This window comes from Kryptolebias marmoratus, linkage group LG14 (genome assembly GCF_001649575.2).
Source record: "Kryptolebias marmoratus isolate JLee-2015 linkage group LG14, ASM164957v2, whole genome shotgun sequence".
Lineage (NCBI taxonomy): Eukaryota > Metazoa > Chordata > Actinopteri > Cyprinodontiformes > Rivulidae > Kryptolebias > Kryptolebias marmoratus.
In genome coordinates, this window is record NC_051443.1 from 14,891,918 (window position 1) to 14,914,941 (window position 23,024).

At 35.4% G+C, this 23,024-nt stretch overlaps 1 protein-coding gene across 1 annotated transcript in view; it reads left to right on the top strand.

Annotated features, from left to right (window-relative positions):
- The window catches only part of brinp1 (bone morphogenetic protein/retinoic acid inducible neural-specific 1), a 123,074-nt gene that overhangs the window by 32,198 nt on the left and 67,852 nt on the right, over positions 1 to 23,024 (top strand). The window contains exon 2 of the mRNA XM_017407886.3: positions 5,755 to 6,022. Within this exon, the coding sequence (XP_017263375.1) occupies positions 5,805 to 6,022 (218 nt within the window). The 5' untranslated portion in view covers positions 5,755 to 5,804. The remainder of the gene's footprint in view (positions 1 to 5,754; positions 6,023 to 23,024) is intronic.

The window sequence follows — 23,024 nt, forward strand, 5'->3', positions numbered from 1 at the left end:
GTAATCATCAAAATTAAACGAAATAAACATTTGAAATATATGAGTTTGTATGTAATGTATGAATATAATATACAAGTTTCACTTTTTAAATGGAATTACTGAAATCAATCTACTTTTTCATGATATTCTAATTTTATGACCAGCACCTGTAATGAGCTATGCATATCAATGGATGGACAAAATGTTTCTAAGTGTATTATTTGTTTTGTCTAGCTCTTACGTTGGTTGGTTGATGACACGGATGGCTTCAATAAATCAGTTAACCATCAGTACTGGCCTTCTTAATGTCGACTGGACGCTACAGATCTTAACCATTCAAATAAAACACTTTTTCTATCTTTAGTCTCTCTTGATCCCTGACTTTCTAAACATCTGCACCGCTTACCTGCTGTGCCAAGACACTCTGTGTTATTTATTTTAATTTAGCTTCACCCTTATTTACTATTCACAGACAAAAATTATTTGACTGCACCAGCTCTGCAGATTGCTAGCGTTATTATGAGAACAGAGTACTTTGCTTTTAGTGCATTAAGTTGTTGTATTAGATAGACTTTGACAGTTTTTTTTTTTTTAAAGAATGAAATATCTTATTTTGTAAACAATGTTTATCATCAATTTAGTGCTGGTTGTTTGTACACAAGGCAATTATATCGTGCCTTGTTAAAAAAATAAATCAAAAGTCACATTCTGGACCACCTTTAGCTTTATTTATAGCACACTTTAGCCATGGCATTGTGTCAATAAGCTTATGCAACATCACATAATTTATTTCCATCTAAAGGTGCATTTACATTTTACCTCAAATTGTTGTTTTGATATTGAGTTCTTTTGATGGACTGTGGAGTAAAATGTTCTTTAGCATATCAAAAGGGAGTTTTGGTAATAACAGGACTCAGTGCTGGACTGTCCGTGTGTAAAAGTGATGTCTAATGCCCCTTGAAGCAGGGTTTTAACATTTGAACCTGATAAAGTCTGCCATTTTCATCTGGTTTCCGATGGTTGTTTAAACAACCATCCGTTATGATTGCTCAAGAAATACAAACCTAGTCACTGCTTCAACTGGGGTTAAACAATTGTGTCCAGCTGAAGAATTTTAAATACTGCACTACTGTTTAAATGGAAGGCACTTTTCTATTTGTTTATATAAATCCAGGTGGTGACCTTTTTTTTTTGGCTGAAAGGCATATATATCATTCTTTTTTATTCTTTCAGGATATCAGTAAAGAGCAGGCCCAGGTATCTCTTTAATGTCGCTCTCCTCACTGGATGAGACTTTGGCTCTTGTATCTCTTCAGGGGGCTTTGAATTTTAAAGTGCACAGGTCATATTTCATGTTGGCTTATTCAGCAATAAGTGCCAAATGTGGTCATAGCTCTGTTTGACCATGTTTTCAAAACTGCAGTTCTGATGCAAATTAAATGTACTGTGCAGAGCACCAGCCTCTGCATTATTTGAAAAAGAATAGAATAGAATTTTGTTGATTTCTTATGTTAAACCCCCCTGGGACTCTGCACATTATGTCCAAAAGTCATTGATTTTCTTTGCAAAAAATATTTGAAAACATTTAGAAATTTTGTAGAGGTGTTACTTTTAGCTGTTCTGTAGGTGTCTAACTATCACAGAGTGAGTCTGGATACACCTAATCCATTTCTTTTTTAACCAGCTCTTTGATTTTTTGCCAACATATCTGGCTGTAGCTGGAACAGCATCGACCAGTTTCCTACACTGAACAGTTCTTGAACAAAACTGATTTAGTGAACTTATAATCATGCCCTCAGACAATTTAATATGATTCACCCTCAGGAGCTCATATGGTAAATTTATTTTAATGACTCATCAGTTCTTGCATTTAAACATTCTTGCAAAAACTGTGGGGTAAGTGCTCAAAATAGGATCCTTTTTTAAACTGAAAGAGCATTTCTGAGTGGACTCAAAAGGGAATAGGAATAGAAAAGGAATGTTTTTGATTCCTAATGCCAAGCCATTTCCATGCCGCTTGTTCACTGCACCACATGGCTCCAACCCCAAAAATACTCCATCATCCCACTCGTTATGGACAATGCTTTTCAGCAGAGTGCATTGATTCAGACAGGAGGGAGTGCCCTTTTTTTCCTCTTATACGTGCACTCACTCTGGAGTGCACGAGATGCATCAGTTTTGATCAATTTGTCGCCCTTTATTTTTATAACAACATCTTGTCAGAGGTTATATATTATATTTTATTCACAACTGTTTTGCACATACAAACATTTTTTATTGCCAAGAAGAGAAAAAAATGCATTAATAAATGCATACATATATAAATAAGTAAAATAAATTCTGAATTTGACCACCATTAACTGTGGAGATTTTTTTTCCATTTGTTTACCCAAAATGCTTTTTGTTTAGCAATAGGTTTTTGCTTAAGTGTGATATACTCATGACTCACAAAACAATGATAAAAGGCATCTGCTGACTGGGATAACTTTCACCGTGGCAGAACAAGGCAAAGAAATGTTGCCAGATAAACAGAGAGTGTGCTACTAGAAAAAAAGATCATACTGTAGGATTTACTCCCATCACATGTCAAAAAATATGTCTGTCAGGTTGCAGGGATTCACACTGTAAACGTGCCACAGGTTGTGGAAATGAATAAACCTCTGGCTTAGCTCCAAGTGATTTGGACAGTACTGGAGCAATCATGAGCAAAAAAAAATTTTAGTAAAAAAGGGCAGTGTGTTGCGATGACAGGGTCTTCGGTAATACCTAAAAGTACTCTCTTGGCAAGTAATTTGGAAGCCATTACAGCAAAAACTGCAATTTGAATATAAAATCAATGACTTGAACTTTTTCATTATGCAATCTATGGAGTCGAATGCTGACATTTTTTCAAAAGCCCTAGCCACCTTTGAGTATGCATAGTGTGTTTGTTTCATTCTTTTTTTATTATCATTGTTAATTACTTTCTATAGTCATAGGGCAATATTTAACATCAGACAAACCAAATTATTCAGTATTCACTTTATGAACAGCTACCAAGATCTTCTTAAGGAGGCTTACCTGCTAAAATATCAAATAGTTTGCCGTAAGACTCATCTGGTTAAACCACAATTACGTATGTGTTTTATCAGTATTTATTTGTATATTTTGCTCCTGCTTACATACATTTATTTATGCTTAATTTCAGTACAATTCATAAGACACCTTTTATTGAATGAAGAAAAAGCAGGCTAATAATTGTTTTCATATATTGTAGTTTTAGTGTGTTGAATGACATCTTATAATGTTAAACTTGTAAGCCATTTCAGTTACACTTCAACTACACTATTCTATGTGTTTTATTAAACAGATATGTTTACTTATGTTAAAAAAAGTTCTGGTCAATATACAAAAAAGCAAAAATGAAAACAAATACAAAAGCGCAAAAATAAAAAAAAAATCGACATGCCAGTAGGTGGCAATAACATCCATATCAACAACTAGTCAAAATTCAAAGAACATCTCAAGCATATTTAGCAACTCTCAATTTTTTAAATTGAGATCATGTAGTATTTGCAATTTACAATTAACATTTTAAGAACAACAAAAGTTTATTAGCAAAAGTGTTAGGACAAATCTTACCATATTTAAAAAAATAAAGCTGTAAAGAAACTGCCATTTTTTAGCTCAGTACCAGAAGTAACAGAGCATGCACAGAGTAGGTTTTTTTTTTTACCAAAATCTCAATTTGTCAAGTGTACAACTCTACACCATAAAATAAAACTTTGGAAATTGTTTGTTAAAATGCATTTAATGATATATTTTATTTTGTTTGTTTGTTTACTAGAAGTACAAATGCAGAAAAAAAAAAGTTTTGGAAAATATCAGTGCAAGTGTGCCAGCGCCTTACTCAGACTTCAGACGTCTAAGGGCTCGTTTACAATGCATTTTTTGACTACTGCAGTTTTTTTTATTGATTATTTAGAAATCTCTGAGAGGTCTGGCTCCAAATTATTTATCAGATATTTTATTGCCCCTTGTTCACTTCCTTGCTGGGATCTTTGAATACATTGTACTTTGTTCTCCCAAGGTACTGAGTTCAATATGAAGGCAATAGGGCTTTTGAAGCCATGACTACCAGATTTTGTAATAACCTTCTTAAGGAGATCAAAACTGAAAACTCTGTTTCTGCCTTTACTGAACATTTTAGCTATTTTCTTTGTTTCGACTGTAATTCTGAATTTATTTGGTTTTTATGATTTGCAAATTAAATGAATATTTCCTGATAGTTTTACAAAAATGTCACAAATATCCAATTGCTGGTTTATGAGGTATTCCTCTAACAGAGAGATGGATTACAAATAGTTATTGGCAAAATTTTAAACAAGGATCTATTGCAAGTTGTTAGTGCTCATAATATGTGCTGGGGATCAGTCTGCCCTACTACCACACTTAATTTAAGGTCAGTATTTGTAAAATTGACTGAGTAATCACCATTTTTTGTGTTTGCTAAGGTCAGTTGGCTGTGGCAGCCATCTTGAATGGGGTTGAATCCAACAGCTAATCAGTTTTAGATGTACAGCCAATAAACGGTTTCTAAAGGATAATTTAACACACAATTTAGCACACAGACATGGGCAAAAAGCAGTCAGTAATAAATCATTCAGCATAAATCAGACAAGCTGATAATATTTGAAAGCTCAAATGTTAAAATCAGCTTCAAGAACTGATATTTTAAATATAAGGGCATGTTTACATGTTACTCCAGTAAGCATTTTAAAGTATCTAAATATTTTTGACAAGCTTTTTTTTTCTTTTTTTAAACAAAATAGTAAAATTAAAAATTTAATAAAATCATCCTGTGAACTGACACACCAATTTTAACTGTGATATGATAAAAGAAGGAGAAAAAGGATCCCCTTATCAGTATGCTGGCAGTTTATCATGTATTTAGCTGAAAGATTAGGCTCATCACATTTTTTTGCTCTTTTATGATGTGTTATTGTCTAGTAAACCATGAAAAGAGAAGCACTTTATGCATACAGTAGCACTTGATAGCACACTGTTGTTTTACGGCCAGGGGGCAAAAATCTAAAATGCTGTAACTGGTGAAAATCTTTTTATCGGTGACATATAAATGCCAGCTGGATATTTTTCTTCATAGTAAAATACAAAGAAATGTATCATTTCCATGACAAAATGTCAAAATTTAGTATTTGCCATTTTTTTTTGTTGAACAGAAAGTGACTATTACAATAGTAATCTATTCTTTGTGTTATTTGCCCAATCCAGGCATGAATAAGTTCAACCACAATGTCAGTAGATAAAAGTTTCCCCCAGCAGTAATTGACACCACTGCGTATAGGGAGAGGGTGTTCTTCCACATTAGTGGCTATAGAGTGTCATAACACATCATCAGGCAGCCTTCTAACCTTGTCAGGGCTTATCATGACATGAATTACAAACAGACAGCCAGATAGCTGAGGGTGTACCTCACACTGATCTGCAAAAGAATAGCATCCTTTGTATGCAGAGGCACAATCTGTGCCGTTTTCTGAAAACTCTTGGGAGGAAAAAAAAAAAAAAAGAAAAAATGAGTGAAGCATATGAGAAAATACTTGCCATGTCACAGTAAGGTGACGGTGTCAAGGATCCGATCTTATTTGTTCTGTACAAGACAAATTAACCCAACTCTGACTTTCTTGTTTTGCTAAAATGATATGTGTCATATAACAGCTATCTTTTTGTGCATCTTTACCCCCTCCCCCCCTTCTCTCTCTTTTTCTGTCCCATCAGGTCTCCACATAATGGAGCGAGAATGAACAGAGAGCGGCTTAAAAAAAAGCATGAACTGGAGGTTTATTGAGGTCATCTGCTTCCTGTTTATATGGGACCATATAACAGTTCAGTCTTCCCGCCAGGACCTGTTGGCTGCTGAGCAACATGTCGCCAAGCAGTATGACTGGCTCATCTCTGACCGCGGCCCTTTCCACCACTCTCGGAGCTATCTGTCCTTTGTGGAAAGATTCCGCCAAGGATTTACGACCAGATATAAAATTTATAGGTGAGTTCTCTTTTAGCTTGTGTTGCTCAATGCCACTCATGCTTTTTAGGAGAGTGTGTGGTCTAATGGGTTTTCTATTTTCAGATTTTAGTTGCAAAAAGCTGAACTGAGTATGGTTTTAACCTTTTACACACATACATACATACATATACACACTTATATTTTGATGCAGTCTGTTTTGAGGCAATTAATTATTTTAATTTTATCGGGTGTAAAGTACAAACGCTGTAACTGTACAAATTTTAAATCTCTTGTACTGCATTGTGTTTAATGAATCAGTAGAGTTTAATTAATGTGAACTGTTTTTGCAGTTAGTCAGCTGACTATTTTTCATGACATTATAATCGTCAGAATGAAAACTACAGGTGTAATGATTGGCATCAACAAGTTAAGTTTCTTCCTTTTGATTTGATTTGATTTCACATGAACAACAGTAGGACTGCCCCACAACTGGAACAGCCCTAATAAAAACACACCAGTGCCTTTCCTGCAAAACTGTTTGAAAAAAGAGCTGACCACTTGTTCCAAGTTTTTAGGAACCATTTTCTTAATCTTAATTTACTGCACGATCATGCGACAGAGATGGATGGCAGTTTTAATAAAATATATTGTCTTATCATTACAAGCCAAAGTTAATGTGTTCTGAATTAGAGCCTCTGTCCTTGGACTACACACTCATGCTCAAAGGTGGACTGTGGCAAAAACGATGGCATGTGAGATTGGTTCCTGGATGACCCACTCTTTCAAAAGAAGTGTTTGTTAGAATATTTAGGATTTTTTTTTTTTGGAAAGTCAAAACACTGTGATGAAAGATGCCATTAAGCATGTTTAAGAAAATTATAATTACTAATTTAGTACTTCTAAAGGGATGTCATTAACCCAACTGAGCTTTTAAGAGGAATAAATTACTGATGGAATAGGAGCCAAAACACAACAGCTGTACAGACCATGCATATGTGGTTTAAATTTCATTAGATCAATGACCCCAAAATAGATTAAACCATTTTGATGGTCTGCTTCATGTATGGAATACATATGTATTGCCTTTATTACAACATGATAAGATAATCACAAAAACACTTTACAGGCCTGTTTTGTTATAAATGTATTTTAAAAGGAAAACAAATTGCATTCTCAATTTACATAAAAAACTAATTTCAATGTGCACAAACTTCTGACCTCGGCCATCAACAGCATGTTCCTCAACCTTTTGACATTAACTACTATTAAAATTACAATCTAAGTTTATGACTAGAACATAAGACTGTCAGCAAAATAATGAAATGGAAGAATTAATTGTTCACAGCCTACATAATTTCAAGACATCATTACAGCTATCTAGGCAGACCAGTACAGACAAAAGTTTTTGAGAAGGAATATAACAGTAGGTGGCTGGTGGTTTGGTCCCAAAAATGCACGCACATACACACACACACACACATTTATATATATATATATATATATATATATATGATAAAAAAGCACAAAAACCCATTTGGCAGATGTAACAGAGAATCCTAGGACTGCAACAGAAACAAGACAGGACTTGAGTAACCAAGACTTAACATATGAGAATCTGACAAAAGCTGATTGAAGCTTATATTTGCTGGGAGGGGTGATTACTGAATGAGAACATCTGGTAGGAGCTAAGGAGCTGAGGAAACCATAGTTATGGAAAAACAAGCCAATTTGGCAGGAACGGCTGATACATGAACTGAAAACATACTGAATATCCAACAACACAATTATACTGCGAATAGGGAACTTAGGTAAATTCAAAACAGACGAAATAAAACACCCAAAACACCAGGAAGGTTCTAAACCATGACAGACAGGTTAATTTCAACCAGGTAGCTATAGAAGAGTGAGGATAGAGCTTGAGATTTTAGCAATTATGTTTACTTAAAGATGAAAAAAAGATGTCCCTTGTTGTCCTCCAAGATAATGAAGGAAAACAAGAGTTAGAAAAGTCATACACACACACAAGTGTTGCTACAACAAAACAACTAAGGCAAACTCATTAGCCAGTATTAACTGGCTCAAGGTAGTTAAAATAATGTGGTTAACATGTCCAATTATTCCTCAGTACATCCAAAAAAAAGTTCTGGGACTCCAACAACTCAGTTCACTCAAATATTTTGCACTAAACTAAGAGTTGAGAGAAAATATTCAGTCGATAAAACAGGGCATAAGGTTTTATATTGTTCTGTTGGATCTCATTTGTGTTTAAAAGTCTCAGTGTCAGAATTCAGTGTCAAAGAGATGAACTGAAATATTCCCCAAAATCAGACACTTGACTTGGAAAGTTTAAGGTTTCTCACCAACCACAATTTCAAAATCCATTATGGCTGCCTCACACAGAATTTTTTTTTTACACTTTTGTAAGTTTATGTTTCATTTCATTAGTCATACACATAATATCCATTCTCAGTGTTGCTACAATTTTCAAATGCATAACATGTTGAGAAAAAGATTATTTTGTGCATATTATTGAGCCTCGTTAATGATCACAATTAACCAGATTTTACTGATTTCCTGACTTGCAACTGGAACATGTTTTTGATGGCTGTATAGTTACTCTCAGGCTTGGTTTCTGACTTCCCAGGTAAATGGAACACGGCATAGGTTACAAGATATTTTCTTAAATATATTCATTCATTGATTTTTTTTATTTAAAATGGATAAAATCCATAAAAACATACAAAGCAAAACTTTAAACTTATCAATGTGTCAACTTCTGTGTCAACTCTTACTTGTGACCTAATTTGAACCGTTACAAATTTAAGTTTTCAACTGATAATTCTTCATTTTAGGCTGAATTTGTTTTTGCTACTCCTGTACTGGCATCTAAACACAGAGATATTTAAACATTTGCAAAATCCTTTATTTTTGCATCCATTTTGTTAGTTTGCCTCTCAGATTCCATCATAAACAGTTCATCTCATACCCCAAAAATCAAAAACAAGTTCAGAAACTGATTAAACTGACTAAGAGCCCCTTTCCCTCAGAACAATGTACTCTGATTTTCTTGCATCCTTCTACAGTCTAACTCCGAATTACAGAAAGACAGAAGCAAAGTAAGACAGTCATTTACCACATGCTTTGGCAGTTCTTTTACAGAGTTTGCTCTCGCTCTTCCCTCCATCTTTCTTGGTAACTTGCCACAGCCCTTGGTCCCCACTGGCTTTCATGCCTTGATACTGTCACATAACCAGTAAACAATGCATTTGCATATTGTGTAACTTGACAAAGGAGGATGTTTCACAGAGGCAAGAGTCTCAGAGGCAAATCTTCAGAAGCTGCCTTTCACCAACACTGTACAGCTCTTGAGTTCTTTGTGTGATGCTGCAGTGATTTATCAAAACAGAGCGTGCGTTTGTCTGTGAGGTGCTGCTGGGAATTTTGCAAGGCCAAGTTGTCTTCTGTCGTGCCTTTCTCTTAACAAACCATTAGTGGCATCACATTCAGCCATCAATGTTTGATATTTTTTTCCTCATAAGAGCAATACAGTTGAATCAGGCACAGAGAAAGAACATTTTGTTGTTTTGTCTTATTAAAAATTAAACCAACAAATGAGCCACACATCTAGTAAACTAAAAAAAAAAAAAAATACCAGTGATTTCTTTTAAATGTCTGGTTCTTAAGAAAAATAAGTTTTGTCCTGTCTTTGTTTTTACACATTGTTTATGTAATCAAGTACAGTGCATTATAAAATTAAAGACCTAGCATTTCTTGAAAAAATGTATGTTGCTTGCTGCCTTTAATGCCAAAGTTTCAAACTGTTTTCAACTTATAATGAGAAATGACAAAAATGAGCTACTTTGGTCAAACACAAATTTTACCTCAATATTTTAAAAATTGCCTTAGTTATAAACTTGAGTAATTTGTTTCCCTGTGCTGCCCTTAAATTAGGTTAACTCCAAATGTTAATGGGCTGTAGATGTACATCCAATTATTACTTATTTAGAGTTCCATTAAAATAAAGCCAGTGGATTATGAGACAAACAAGATTAACCCCAAGTTTGAAGCAAAAATATTTAGCAGTGCGTAGCACTCAAAGCATGTGTTGGGGATGATGCTCAGGCAGTACCACATCAAATTTTAGCTTTATATCTGAAAAAAATTAAAATTGAAATTATATATATATATATATATGTTTTTTTTTTTCTGCAAGTTTCATTAAACCTATTATGCTTTCTTGAACAAGCCAAGATAGGTCTGTGGGCTTTACAAAACATGTTCATTACATTTAATACACAAAATCATTCTCAGATAGAGATTTCACCTGATCAGTTCTGCCTGTTTTGAGCTCATTTCAGAATGAGCGGTTTTAGGGCTATGTCAGGATTATGTAAATAAGCTGCTGTTGGCCACCACCCCCAACTCAGTGTCCTGTCTCAAAACATAAAAACTCACTGAAGGATTAAATGCTGTGGATCTGACGCACATTTATATAGTTATTAAATCAAACTCTAAGGATTTTGACTTTGGGACAGGGGCAAATAGTGGTTCCAAACCTACATTTCATAAGATATTTTGCAAACATGACAGAGAAACAAACACACACAGACACAAGCAAAAACATTTTCACTTTTCTGCCTTTGGTGATAATAAGCTAAATATTTAAAATTTGAATGACCTTGTTACCTTTTTCTCAAACAAACTAAACAACGTACTTGAGACTATGAGAAGATAAAAGTAATTACAGAACAAATTAAAGCCAAAAACAAACACTTTTATTGACTACATATCAGTGATTTACATTTTATTAGATGATTGATCCAGTTCCAGCTTTAATTCACTGATTCACTGGAGTCTCCCTATACTTTACTGGCTTGCAGCAATGATCACTTTATAGGCCATTTCAATACAAATCATGTTTGTTAGGGCATAAGCATCATTTTCTATCCACATCAAAAGCTAAAATAAAATCCCTTCAAGTTGCTCCGACCTCTGACTGCAGTTTATCCTCAGCCTATATGATAGTTTTAAAATGACAGTGCTAGTTGCTGTTGGAACATAACACTGTCAGCAAAATATAAAATTTTTAATATTTGTAGCCAACGTAATGTTAGGATTCTACTTTTTTGTTTTTTTTAGATATATTAGTTTCTTACTATTTTATGAGCTCACTCTGGTAGTTATAAAGAATTTAAAAATAAGCCTTTTTCCATCCTATAATTAATAACATTAAAAAGCAAGCAAGCAAGCCAAATAAGCCTTATCGCCATCATCAACTGGTGCTTCCCTGGCTTTGGCATCTGTTCTTCCTCTCACTTTTTTTCTGCTCTGGCTTCTCTGTTTGAAGATTTTGTGTAGCCTCCATCTCTGCAGTCTGTCTCCTCCATGTCTCTGCTAGTGCTAATTTTCCAACAGAAATAGCAACACCACCAAATTATTTCCAGTTTTTAGGCGTTATAACAAACCTGCCTTGAGCACTTTTATGTGTATTCCTCAAATCTTTGGCACCAACTTTACAACTGGTTACAATGCTTTATCCATGTCTGTTTAAACTTCTGCACTAAAGATTAGGTTCTGTTCAGCAGTGTGTTTCAAACTAACTAGTGTGTGACAAAAAGGGACTGGGACAAATTCTTGACAAAAGTCAGCAAAAAGAGGGTGGGATGACATGAAATTATTTGGTGGACAAAAGGAATATCAAATAAAAAATGTTTCATCTTCTGCAAACTCTTTTGAGCCAGTAACCACAACTCAAAACATGCTTTGATCAACTTTATTATTTCATCCTCCTCTCTAATACTACACAATTTATCAATCAGATTGTCTAACGAGCCACAAGAAAAACTCACAGATACTTCGGACAGCCAACTCACAAATTTCAATGAAGTGAACTCTTTAAATTAGGGGATAAGATGAAAGATGCTTTTCTGCTTGGTAAATAGACTTTAAGAACCATATTGAGTTTCTGAGGAAAAGGTGTGATCCATTCATCAAAGATCCAAATGCACTTTAAGGACTTTTTTTTCAAAGCTTGACCACCAGTTACTTTCACTGATTAAAACATCTTTAGCCATTGAAGGGAAGAAAGTCAGTGACATCAGCTGGTGCAGAGTTTGGTTGGAATGAAATCATACATACCCTAAGTCCTCTTTGGCACACGATTGCCCAGCCGGGCTCTACTCGAACAACCAATGAGCACTGAATCGCTTTGTAAATTTCCCTGGGGACTTTCTCTGCCTCAATGATTTAGTGGTGGAAAGTGGTTGAATCAGATTTGCAAAGAGACAAAGAATCCATTGCTTTTTGGGTTCACTTATCAAGAGAGATTACCCCGGAGGCAAACCATGTGGACAACGCCAACCTGATCAGCGACAAACAAATCTGCCCTTTCTTTAATAACATTGGCACCGTGCCTATTTAAAGAATAAAGACAGAATTAGAAGGTTCCAGCGTCTCGTGTAGAAGTCTGAAAATGTCACTGTCGCTTGAAGGGGAAAGACACACTGCAAGGCACTTCTCCCTCCAGACTCGTGTCTCTTAAAGAAATCTTTGCAGTGAGCTTTTTGTAAGTAATTGTCACTGCTGCTTTCAAGCGCCACGTTGCATTATTTTGTTATATCATTCATTTGCATTGTGCATTTTCTATATTGTGTTCATCAGTCACAAGAAAGCCACTTTCCCTCCTAGTTGCATTTCACTGTTATATCAGACCTGATCTGAATAAAGGTGTATCAGTGTGTGCTTCACTTGGTGGTAAAATTCAACGACCCTGTTTTGCTCACACTAGCATCTCTCGTTCTTTTGCTTGTACTCTATTATGGGGTCGAATGTGTTTCAGATGATGCGTGCTTTCTGTTTTGGTCTTTGTTCACAGAACTCTATCTCAGGTTCTTGTCTGTCTGAGCAAAAAATCCAATATAAATGCAAATCTGGTAGCCATTAATGCATTTTAAAGGCCTCAAATCAGCATCTCACTGTAATCAAAAAAAGCAAAATGAGGGGTTGTTATTTAGAATAAAAAATATTTATGAAAATGCACCGCATCAATTGATCTCACTTTGAAAAGCAATGCAGATGTGAGTGAATAGAGGGCTTGGATATGCTCGTCATTGAACCAGGGCTCATCAGAAACCTCAAATTGTATTGAAGGTTCTAAACACAGCACTGAAATGACCAGAGAAAAATTAATGCCAGAGTAAACCAATATGTTGGCAGTGGTAATAACAAAAGAGGTCTGATATTTGGACTTTGATTTAAAAAAATGAATATCAGTATGATAGGTTAATGTAGGAATCAAGAAGCAGAAAGGAACTCATTTTTAAAAAGAAATTGAGCCATTCTGTTTCAAATAATTGCAAAGCCACAAATAGTGCTAGTTATCATTATACTTTATTACTGACTCAATATAGCTTTTTAAAATTGCCTGCTCAATTTATTACCAAATGACACTAAAATTACCCTCTTTAAAGGAGAAAACATATCAACACTATTGTTGCCATTTTACTAGCTCTCAAAAAGCCTTTATTTTAGACAGTTCCTGCCTTACTTTTCATTTTCAAAGAGCTTTAGTTCTGACTTCTTTTTTTTTTTTTTTTTGCTTGTGCTAAATTATATTTAACTTGATGCCATTTCGGTTTGCCATCATACAACAAAAAAGCTGCTCCATAGAGTTTCACAAATGTTAAATTTATTGATTTCCCTGGTGAATTATAGACATGGTTTCTGAAGCTCTGTAGTCTTGTAAAAGACCATCTTGGCTTTCATCACAACTAATATCTCTACTTAACATGACAGTTAAAATGTCAGAATACCTTTAGGTTTGAAAAGATGTGGGCTATTAAAATGTTTTTTTTATTCACAATTCCATATGTTATCTAATTAGACATAAAGGACACCATCTGTCCTCATTTCAAAACATACATTTCAAGTATTACCACTAGAGTAATGCAAAAATATTTGACTTTCATATATTTTTATTTAAATTTCCACTCATCAGGAAAAGAAAATCTTTTATTTTTATTATTATCATTAGTTGCTATATTCAGTTTCAACACTGTCTTGAGTGTGCCTCTTTCAAATCTAGTATTGCCTCATAGCTGTCACAGACTCAGGAGAGAGCAAATTACATATTACAACACTGTTTTGTGTTAAAAAGTAAATGACCGGTGAACAAGGCTTCAGAGTTGTACATGCATGAAAACAATTTGTGAGTATAAACATTTTTTTATAAACATAACCTAACAGGATTCCAGCTCAAAGCCATCTTTTCAGTCTGTTCGGTTGTATCAGGATCAATTTGACATGTTCGAAAAAGCAAAACATTCAAGTACTCTGATATTTGTGCATGCAATATATGTCACATTTAGAGGAAATTTGCAACAGAGACGTGAATTGCTCAGGTGCATCTTTGATGGTTTAGAGGATGCTTAAAGCAGATTTCAAAGGAACTTCAACATTTTAAATGTTACTGACATTGAATCCAAAGCCGCTGCAGTTGAGAAGAGCAGAATCTTGTTGCAACTAGAAGAGAGTTTATTTGTAAAAGAACAGTCCCTGGACAGTTGCAGAAATATAATCCCTGCAGCTCTGTGAGTTTTCTGCACAGGCAAAGCTGAAAGAACCCTACTATGTCACCACTGTGTTATTAATGATGCTCACGCTGTAACCACAGCAACACATGTAGAGAGGCTGGTGATCTCTTGACAGTTTGAGGATTTGCTAAAACATTTTTTCATCACGCCATTTTTCTCCAATGGTCATTAATTAGGAATATTTTAGCTGCTCTGTGAAGAGGTAATTACAAAAAATAAAAAAAGGAAAAAGTTGCTCTCTGCTTTTAAGGTTATGTTTTTGTGCATTTTTTTTCTGTGACAAAACAGCAGCCCTGTAATGTTGTTTTTACAACCCAAAAGAAGTATTTCTGTTTGTTAGCCATTGTGCTGGTTAGCCATTGTGCTGCTAAAATTGCAACAATTCCTTGTAGTCAGCATCTTATTTCATAATTGTTTTTTTTTTTACAAAATTTCAATTATAACTTACCTGACATTTTAGCAAACACTTTTCCCTATTTTTGATATTGTCACTCAAAAACTTTGCTGAAGAAGAATTGTTCCCAAGAAGCTACGCATTCAACTTAATCAGAAAAAAATAGGTCTTACACACATGACAGTCATTTTTAAAAGAAGCACATTAAGCAATGTTAACTGAGCATTCAGTGATTTAATAATGCCTAATGACAATCAGTAACCATCTGATCACCACTAAAGCATGAATAAAGAATCAACTGTGTTAATTTGCAATTGCAAACTTATTTTACTCTTTAATATCCACTAGTAATCAATGAGAAGACTGACTTTAACGTCTCTCTTCACTTCTTTTTTGATTTACTATGCACATTTTCTGTTGCAGTTCTTTAAGCATTGCCCCTATGTGTTTAATCTGGAATATGTTTTTTCATTGCTGCTGTGTGCCTCGTGTTTTAAAAACAAAGCAAGTAACAAGGTGTAACATTTGTCCGACTCAGGTCTAGCATTAGCTGGGCTGAGCCAACTGTAATTGGATAGAGAGAGGGGAGGATGATTTGATATAGTCGGCAGATTTACTGAGAAAGGCCACAGCAATGTTTAATTCAGCGGGCTCTAGCCAACGGAAGAGAAGGAGGGATGCAGTCAGGATTTCAGGAAGGATGAAACAGACTAACGAAAGAGGACAGAGACATTGAGGGATCTGGGATGCCATTAGGCAAAGAGACAGGAAGGTGCTAAAAGTGTGCGATGAAGAAAAAGTATAGTGCGAGAGACATGGAAGTGTGTGTAGGGGTTCCAATGAGTTCAGTATCAAAACAAAGAAAGGTGGTGCTGACAGGAGAGCCAGCAGTAAGGTTATGTTCAAGGTTAGCAAATACACAGGAAAAAATTTGAGTGGTTCAGATGACTCACAAATGCCCAAATACAAAGTAGCTCAGCACAGTACTTTCTCAAACACACACCAAAAAGCTAAAGTCATGTTTTATTAAAGCTTTTCTGCATCTCATCATACCTGTACTCATGTGTTTTTCATGTGTCTAGATGTTTTCATCTGCATTCTCTTAGACAAGGATTGTTTGCATAAGTAGAAAAATGCACTTTTGTTCTATTTTTATTTCTTTATGTATTCACCAGTGCACACTGCTTACGAGTATCATTTATTATTTAGCTTTGAGAGGATGATGGCCTAACAGACATTGTAGTAGCGTCAGAATATATGGGAGAGTATCAGAGGCAATGATCACATTGTCTCAAAGCTATTCTAGCTGCTATTAAAAAAGAACTTAACACTATAATACCAGTTAAACAACATTTCAGCTAATTAAATATTAATGTTTAACTTACACACTATACAGTATAGCCTCATGTCACTTGTTCTACTGACATGTCAATGAGCAGAACCTAATTAAGGTTTCGACAACACCATCAACGTCAATAATAAAAAGCCACCTATATATGCAGTTAGATTATTCCAAAGTTCAATTGGAAATTTTGGTTGTCATTTGCTGTCAGCTTTTTACTTTAAGTTGACTGCAATAAATGCATCAGCTATTTGGACGTTTTTAAGCAATGATGTTATAAAAATAAAACAACTCAGAATAAAATTTATTTTAAACTTATTATTTTTAATTGATTCTTTATTTCGTGTAGATGCAGTTTTTTATTGGTCAGTTCAAAGTTGGGCCAAAAATTGGATGATTTATAATCACGATGTTTGCAAAAAAGGATCTCCGACAGAAAATACACATTTTTTCTCAATTACTTACTGACCTCTTGACTTATATTGCCAGTCTTATGGAACAAAGAACCAGTTATAAAATGTATTTGAATATTTCCTGGAAAATTTCTGGACATTGTTTCTTATCATTTTTTAAACTATCTTGGGCGGCAGTGGCTCAGGAGGTAGGGGTTTGTCCTGTAATCGGAGGGTTGCTGGTTCAAGTCCCTGCTCCGGCTGTCTCAGCCGTTGTGTCCTTGGGCAAGACACTTCACCCGCCTTGCCTACTGATGGTGGTCAGAGGGCTCGGTGGCGCCGGTGTGATGGCAGCCTCACTTCTGTCAGCCCGCCCCAGGGCAGCTGTGGCTACAATGTAGCTTACCACCATCAGTGTGTGAATGTGTGGATGAATGGGTGAATGATTGTAGTGTAAAGCGCTTTGGGGTCCTTGGACTAGATAAAGCGCTATATAAGTGCAAGCCATTTACCATTTATTTTCATTAATTTGTCTATTTCTAAAATTATATAAATCACAAACCTTCATCTACAGTATGAATCACAGTTTCATTTGTTAGTTGTTGCAAGTATAGTCCCTTTAGAAACTTGGAGTTCACCTCCATTTCTCAGCTGTACAGGTTGGGGAAAGTCAACAAGAGGTAATCTGGGGTGCCACTTTCTTTCTCCAACCTAGTGATAAAAAGCCCTTGTTGTGGGATGACTTAATTACTGGCAAGGAAGGGATGGTAATTAGTGCAGAAACAGGAGGCTAGAAGAAACTGTCAGGGTTAAGTACTGACTAATTCACTGCGTGGGACGCCTGAGCCACTCTCCCCTGAGAATGAATGCAACATCATCACAAGAGCAACAAGCTCTCAATAGGAGATAATGGAGCAGCCATGCCTCTCATAACTGTCTCTGTGATGTGGTGATCCACGCTGCTTAAGTCTATTAGATATCCCACCAAAAAGAGCCCTACAGCATTTGAAACAATATCAGCATGATGATAATGATGACAATACAAGTTCTATTTTACCTGGCAGAAAATTGTTGGCCATGATATGTGCTGTTTACACTTCATAGTGTTGGGTTTTTTTCCCACTAACAAAATTTAACATTTCACCCATTGCAGTCACACTGTAGTTCATGTTTCATGCTTCACGGATGTTGGCCTCTCATGCAGGAATGTACATTCCAGCAGATTAGATCTTGTTTCAGGTTAAGGTTTAGTGAAGTTTAGGTCTGCAACCTCCAAACTCCGTCCATTCAGCTGAATCAAAGCTGATAAATGCTTGCACACCTGGTTTAACTCAACAAAGAGGATCAAGGAGATGTCAGTCAAGCTTGGCATCTACATAGATTTCAGTATGCAGGAAAAAGAAAGAAAGAAAGAAAAAAAAACACTGATCGGGCAATTTGTGTATACATTTATAGAACATAAACTGGCCTTCCATACTCCATTCAGTCAAAAAGTGCAACATAAAAAAGTGGAGGCTGATTTAATTTCTTTTGTAACACTGACTAAATCATTCCTAATATGGTCTTTAGTTTAAATCTGTAATTTCACAAGAGGGTATGTTCGCTCAAAGAAATAATGTAGTTTGAACATTTTTCTCGGCGTTCATAGGCACTTCTATGTTGGGGTGAGCCAAGCTTCCTAAGTATATTACATATTCCACCAAAGCGAGTCCTACGCTCTTTAAAACAGTGTGAGTAAAATAATAAGAGTAAGATATTTTGTGTCAGTTCCTCCAGATATTTTCCAAAAAGTGTGTAGAACTGTCGCTTTAGTGGGGGGATGCAGAGTTAGCCGGCATGATATCCTCAGAAAAGTTCTTTTGATCTCTAGGGGTCCATACTGCAAGGGCCTGATAAGTAGGTTTAACAAGTAATGACATGTTTCTTATTTTCAGACTGGAAGCAGTGAAGCAGCAGTGGGTATTATAGATTACCACTGACTTGCACATGCTTGAGCCGTGGTATCTACCAGTCAGAGTATATTTGATTGCACAGGAGAATATTTTTGCAAGTGCAGCTGGGGTTTAATGTTTAAAAAGGGGCAAAGACCAAACAGCAGATAATCATAATTCTTTATTTTATTGCATCCACATGCAAACCTTTCATAATCACTAGTTTTAGTAATTATTAAGTTTTGATGCCTGTCTCCCTCCTCCCTGCTGTCTCACCTGTATTGCCATCATTAACTGTTACAGGAATATATCATGATATACCAAATAATAAAAACTCAATATGCAGCACATTAAAAGTTAAAAAGAACCTAAGATTTTATAGATAACAAAGACCTAATGGTTCCTTTATTTGCTATGCGAAAATTTCCCTTAAAAATGCACAGAACACAGTTTTAAAAAGGAGCTGTGGGAAAATAATGTAACAATTGATAATAAGAAGTAATATAATAGAGGTTTTAGGAATGTTGTTTATTCCAATGGTTTAAAAAAACAATTATGGGATAAACTGAACATATTTTTTGTAACTGAACTGTCCAATGTGGTGCAACCTACCCAAAAGCAAAATAGTTTATTTTACAGTTTGTGTGGCAGTTCTCCCAACAAGTTGACGGTACAAATTCCTTTCCATTTATCCTACTGTCAAAACAACATTCAGATTCTGTTTCTAGGCATTTTGTGAGTAGAAGCCTGATAACAGTGTGTCTATTAGATAAAAAGAGAACAGGGATTAGTGATCGTCAGGGGAAATAGGTTGTTTTCTTTCATCCTTACACTTACAAAAATTATCCGTATGCAGTTTTGTCTGGATTATTTGCTTATTAATTGATTGTATGCAAAAAATGATATCTTTTATCAGCTGTAAGCATGACAATATTTGTAATAATGTAATTGCTAAACACATCCTCAAATGTGCACAAGATTTTAAATTATTTAACTTCTCCTACTTCCTTTTTAACTATTTTTGTTCTTTTTGCTAGACTTTCAAGATATTGTGAAATTTCATACAGTAGTATACCATTCTTAGTTACACTTCCTGTCTTTGTCTCACTTTGTTATTCGTTATGAGGGCTCATAATAATTCCCATTTAGTCCCGGCACACACAAACAGACTAGTTCATCATTTGTGCAGCGTCTCACATTACACAGTTAATTAGATTCAAACACATGCTGGTGTCACTCACCCGAGTATTTGCTTCCGGCTCCATGTCCCATCGAATTCGTAAGATTAAAGCGAATTAGGAGATTGTTTTTGATTAGATAAATTTTCATTTCATTACCTCATCACAGTTACAAACAAAGCTGCTATGGCAGCAATCAAATGTAATCAAATTCCCTTCTCTGATATGCTCTCATTAAGAGTAGACAACTTAGATGCCTTTATCTGAATATAGAGGATGGATCTTAAGTCTCAGGAATAATTTTACTGCTTAAGTATGATTTCCAAACACATGAAATCCTTAAAAGTAACTCAGTGGCTGTGTTGTCTGTTAAAGATATCCTCTATGGTTAGGTTGATTTCTGCAGACACAGAACTAAACACAAACGTGACCTAAATTGAATGACTTTTAAGAAATCTTTACTGGTTTAAACATTGGTTATCTTTACAAACTAAATTTTAGTCGGTGAAATTACACGCAGATTTTAAATTTAAATGTTGATCTTGTAGTCTAGTGACCTTGACATGCCATTTAGTTCAGCTCATTCTCTTCCCTTAGCTCCCTGTCCTTCTTTAGCACTCTAATCATAACAACATGATTGTTACCAGCTCAGTGTCACCACTTTACACAGATGGACTCTACAGGCATGCCGATAGATAAGGCATTATGGAAAGATGCTGTAAATTGATGCATGTAAAGTGATAATTTGGTTTCTCCAATTTTAATAGACAGTGGGAACTTTTATTCAGCAAGGATTGTTTCAAATTTTTTGAAAGGTTCATAGGTTTCCAAAATCTTAACAAAAGCTTAAATCTGTAATTTGTTACCAAGACCCTGTCCACACAAACAAACATTTTTCAATTCCTCTCATTTACATACAAAATATGTTTTGGGTGAGAAAAACTTTTAAATAACTAACTAAATAAATAAATAAAATGAAATAAAACTTAACATACAAAGTTTCTGAGACTCAATAATGTCACAGCCTATGATTGCTTTTGCTTTGAATGCTAGAAAGCAATCAACAGTCAAGCTGTTTTTTATAAGTTTATTTTACATCTGCTTGCTTTGGTCTTGAGCTTGTTCTCGTTGAACTTTGATTGTGTATTTGAAAAAGTTTAAAATTGTGAGAAAATGTGGAATGGTGTCAAACATGCTCTAAATGGTTGGGAAGCATTTGTAGCCATGATCAAAATATCCTTGATGTGTCGTTTCTGTCATTGTTGTAGCTATCTAGTGCGCAGTGTGTTTTTTGTGTTTTGTAAAACATTCTCTTCATTGTCACTCTGAATGAAGATATTTTTTAGAGCAAAAAATACTTAAAATATTATTTGTAGTAGTTTAATAAAGGTGTTATCTCCTTTTTTCTCCCAAGACCAAAATACACACGCAACAAAAGTATCTTCACATAACAAGTTTGTGGTTGTATTCTGGTGTGTATGAAAATGCCAGTCAACTATTTTGAGCATGAACGCAGGGAATGGAGTGGCTCATCTTTACCAAAATCTGTTAATTACTGAGCAGTAAATATGAGGTTGAGAACAATGTGGTACGCCACAATACCATAAAATGGCAAAGAGATTTTTGAACATCATACAAAATTATGTTCAATAAATAGCATACTTTCTCATTTAAAATGTTATAAAAGCAACCAGTGATAAATTAGCATTTGTTTATGTCTGATTGTATTCAGTACTTTAAATAGACATAAAAGAACATTTGCATCAAGTCTAAGGCCTCTTTCACTTTGGATTCCACTAATAAAATGTGACTGGGCAGGACTGTGGCAAATCTGGAAAACCTCCTTTAATGTGAAGGCAGTCATGATACAGCTACACTTTTAATAGTCTTTGCATTTTTTTTCTGCATTCCTGAAATGCTCTTCTGCACCCTCACCCTCCTTGACATGACTCTATTGAACCGTGTCAAGATGTAGCTGCATGCTAGAAGATCATACCACACTATCACAACCCTACCCCTATAGGGATCATGTCTGCACTGTTGTTTCCATGACCTCGTCACCATGACAGTTGTAGCCTAGCCAGCCGGCATAACCAATTCTACTTGAAATTATCAATTTGATAATATTTCATGGCCTCTGTGCTGGTTATCTAGGAGAAATTTAAAACTCCTCATTCGGTTGCATAGAGTAGTTAATTTGGCTTTAGATATGCAGCTCGTGCCAGCATTAAGGAGGTAATAAATAAAACAAGCACAAGAAAACAGCTCTTCTAATATCCCACCTCCTTCTGCGTAGTCCTTTACTATGCACTGGAGCATAAAATCAAGATTCATTTTATAATACTTCAAAGAATATTCCATGGTTGAAACTTGCAGGATTTCAATTGTATCTCTTTCTAGTTGATTTATTATCAGGCTTTGACCCTCTTACTACCAAGAAAGGCCCATATTCTTCACCCCCTCTCGATCTTCCCTCCTGTTCTTTTTCTTCTATTCTTTCTAGCAGCTACGTACATAAAACTGAGGCACCACAGGTACAAGATCCATCCCCAAAGAAGTAAATGCTATTATTCCCCTCCAGGGAATAAAAACCTACAAATCTGAACTGTTACATTATCCACTCCTGTAACGGGAGTATTCTTGGCATTTGTCCACTACTATAGTTTAGATAACAGAGATATAACACAGACATCACTTCAGCTGTCAAAAATATTTAGGCTTGATTTTCTTCTCCCTTTTTTGCCAGTATAGTGCTTAAATCTATTTTCACATCGGTTTAAAATACCGTAGCAAAACAGCATGTCTTAAAAATGTTTCAAAGCTTTGATTTTTTTTTAGTATCTCACATCTATAGAGCAATTCAGCAGGTCTTATATTATGACCTGCACCAACAAAAGTCTGGGTCCAAAGTTATCATCATCATCACCATCAGTCCCTTAGGTTATTGCCATGGGGAGAGTACAAACATCATTCACTGACAATTTACACCTTGACTGATCCTCAGCAAGATGGGTGAGGGCATGGACAGGAAGCCCTGTCATGGATATGGCTGTCCTCTGCCCATTGATGAGGGAGACTTCCCCTTTTACAGGTTCCTTTAGATATTCTTTGTTAGAATCACAGTTGACAGAGTTCTCTTGGCCCTCACTATGTGGGCAAACCACTTTAGTTTATTCCTCTTGATCTGCATAAGGAAAGAGTCACGATCTTCAG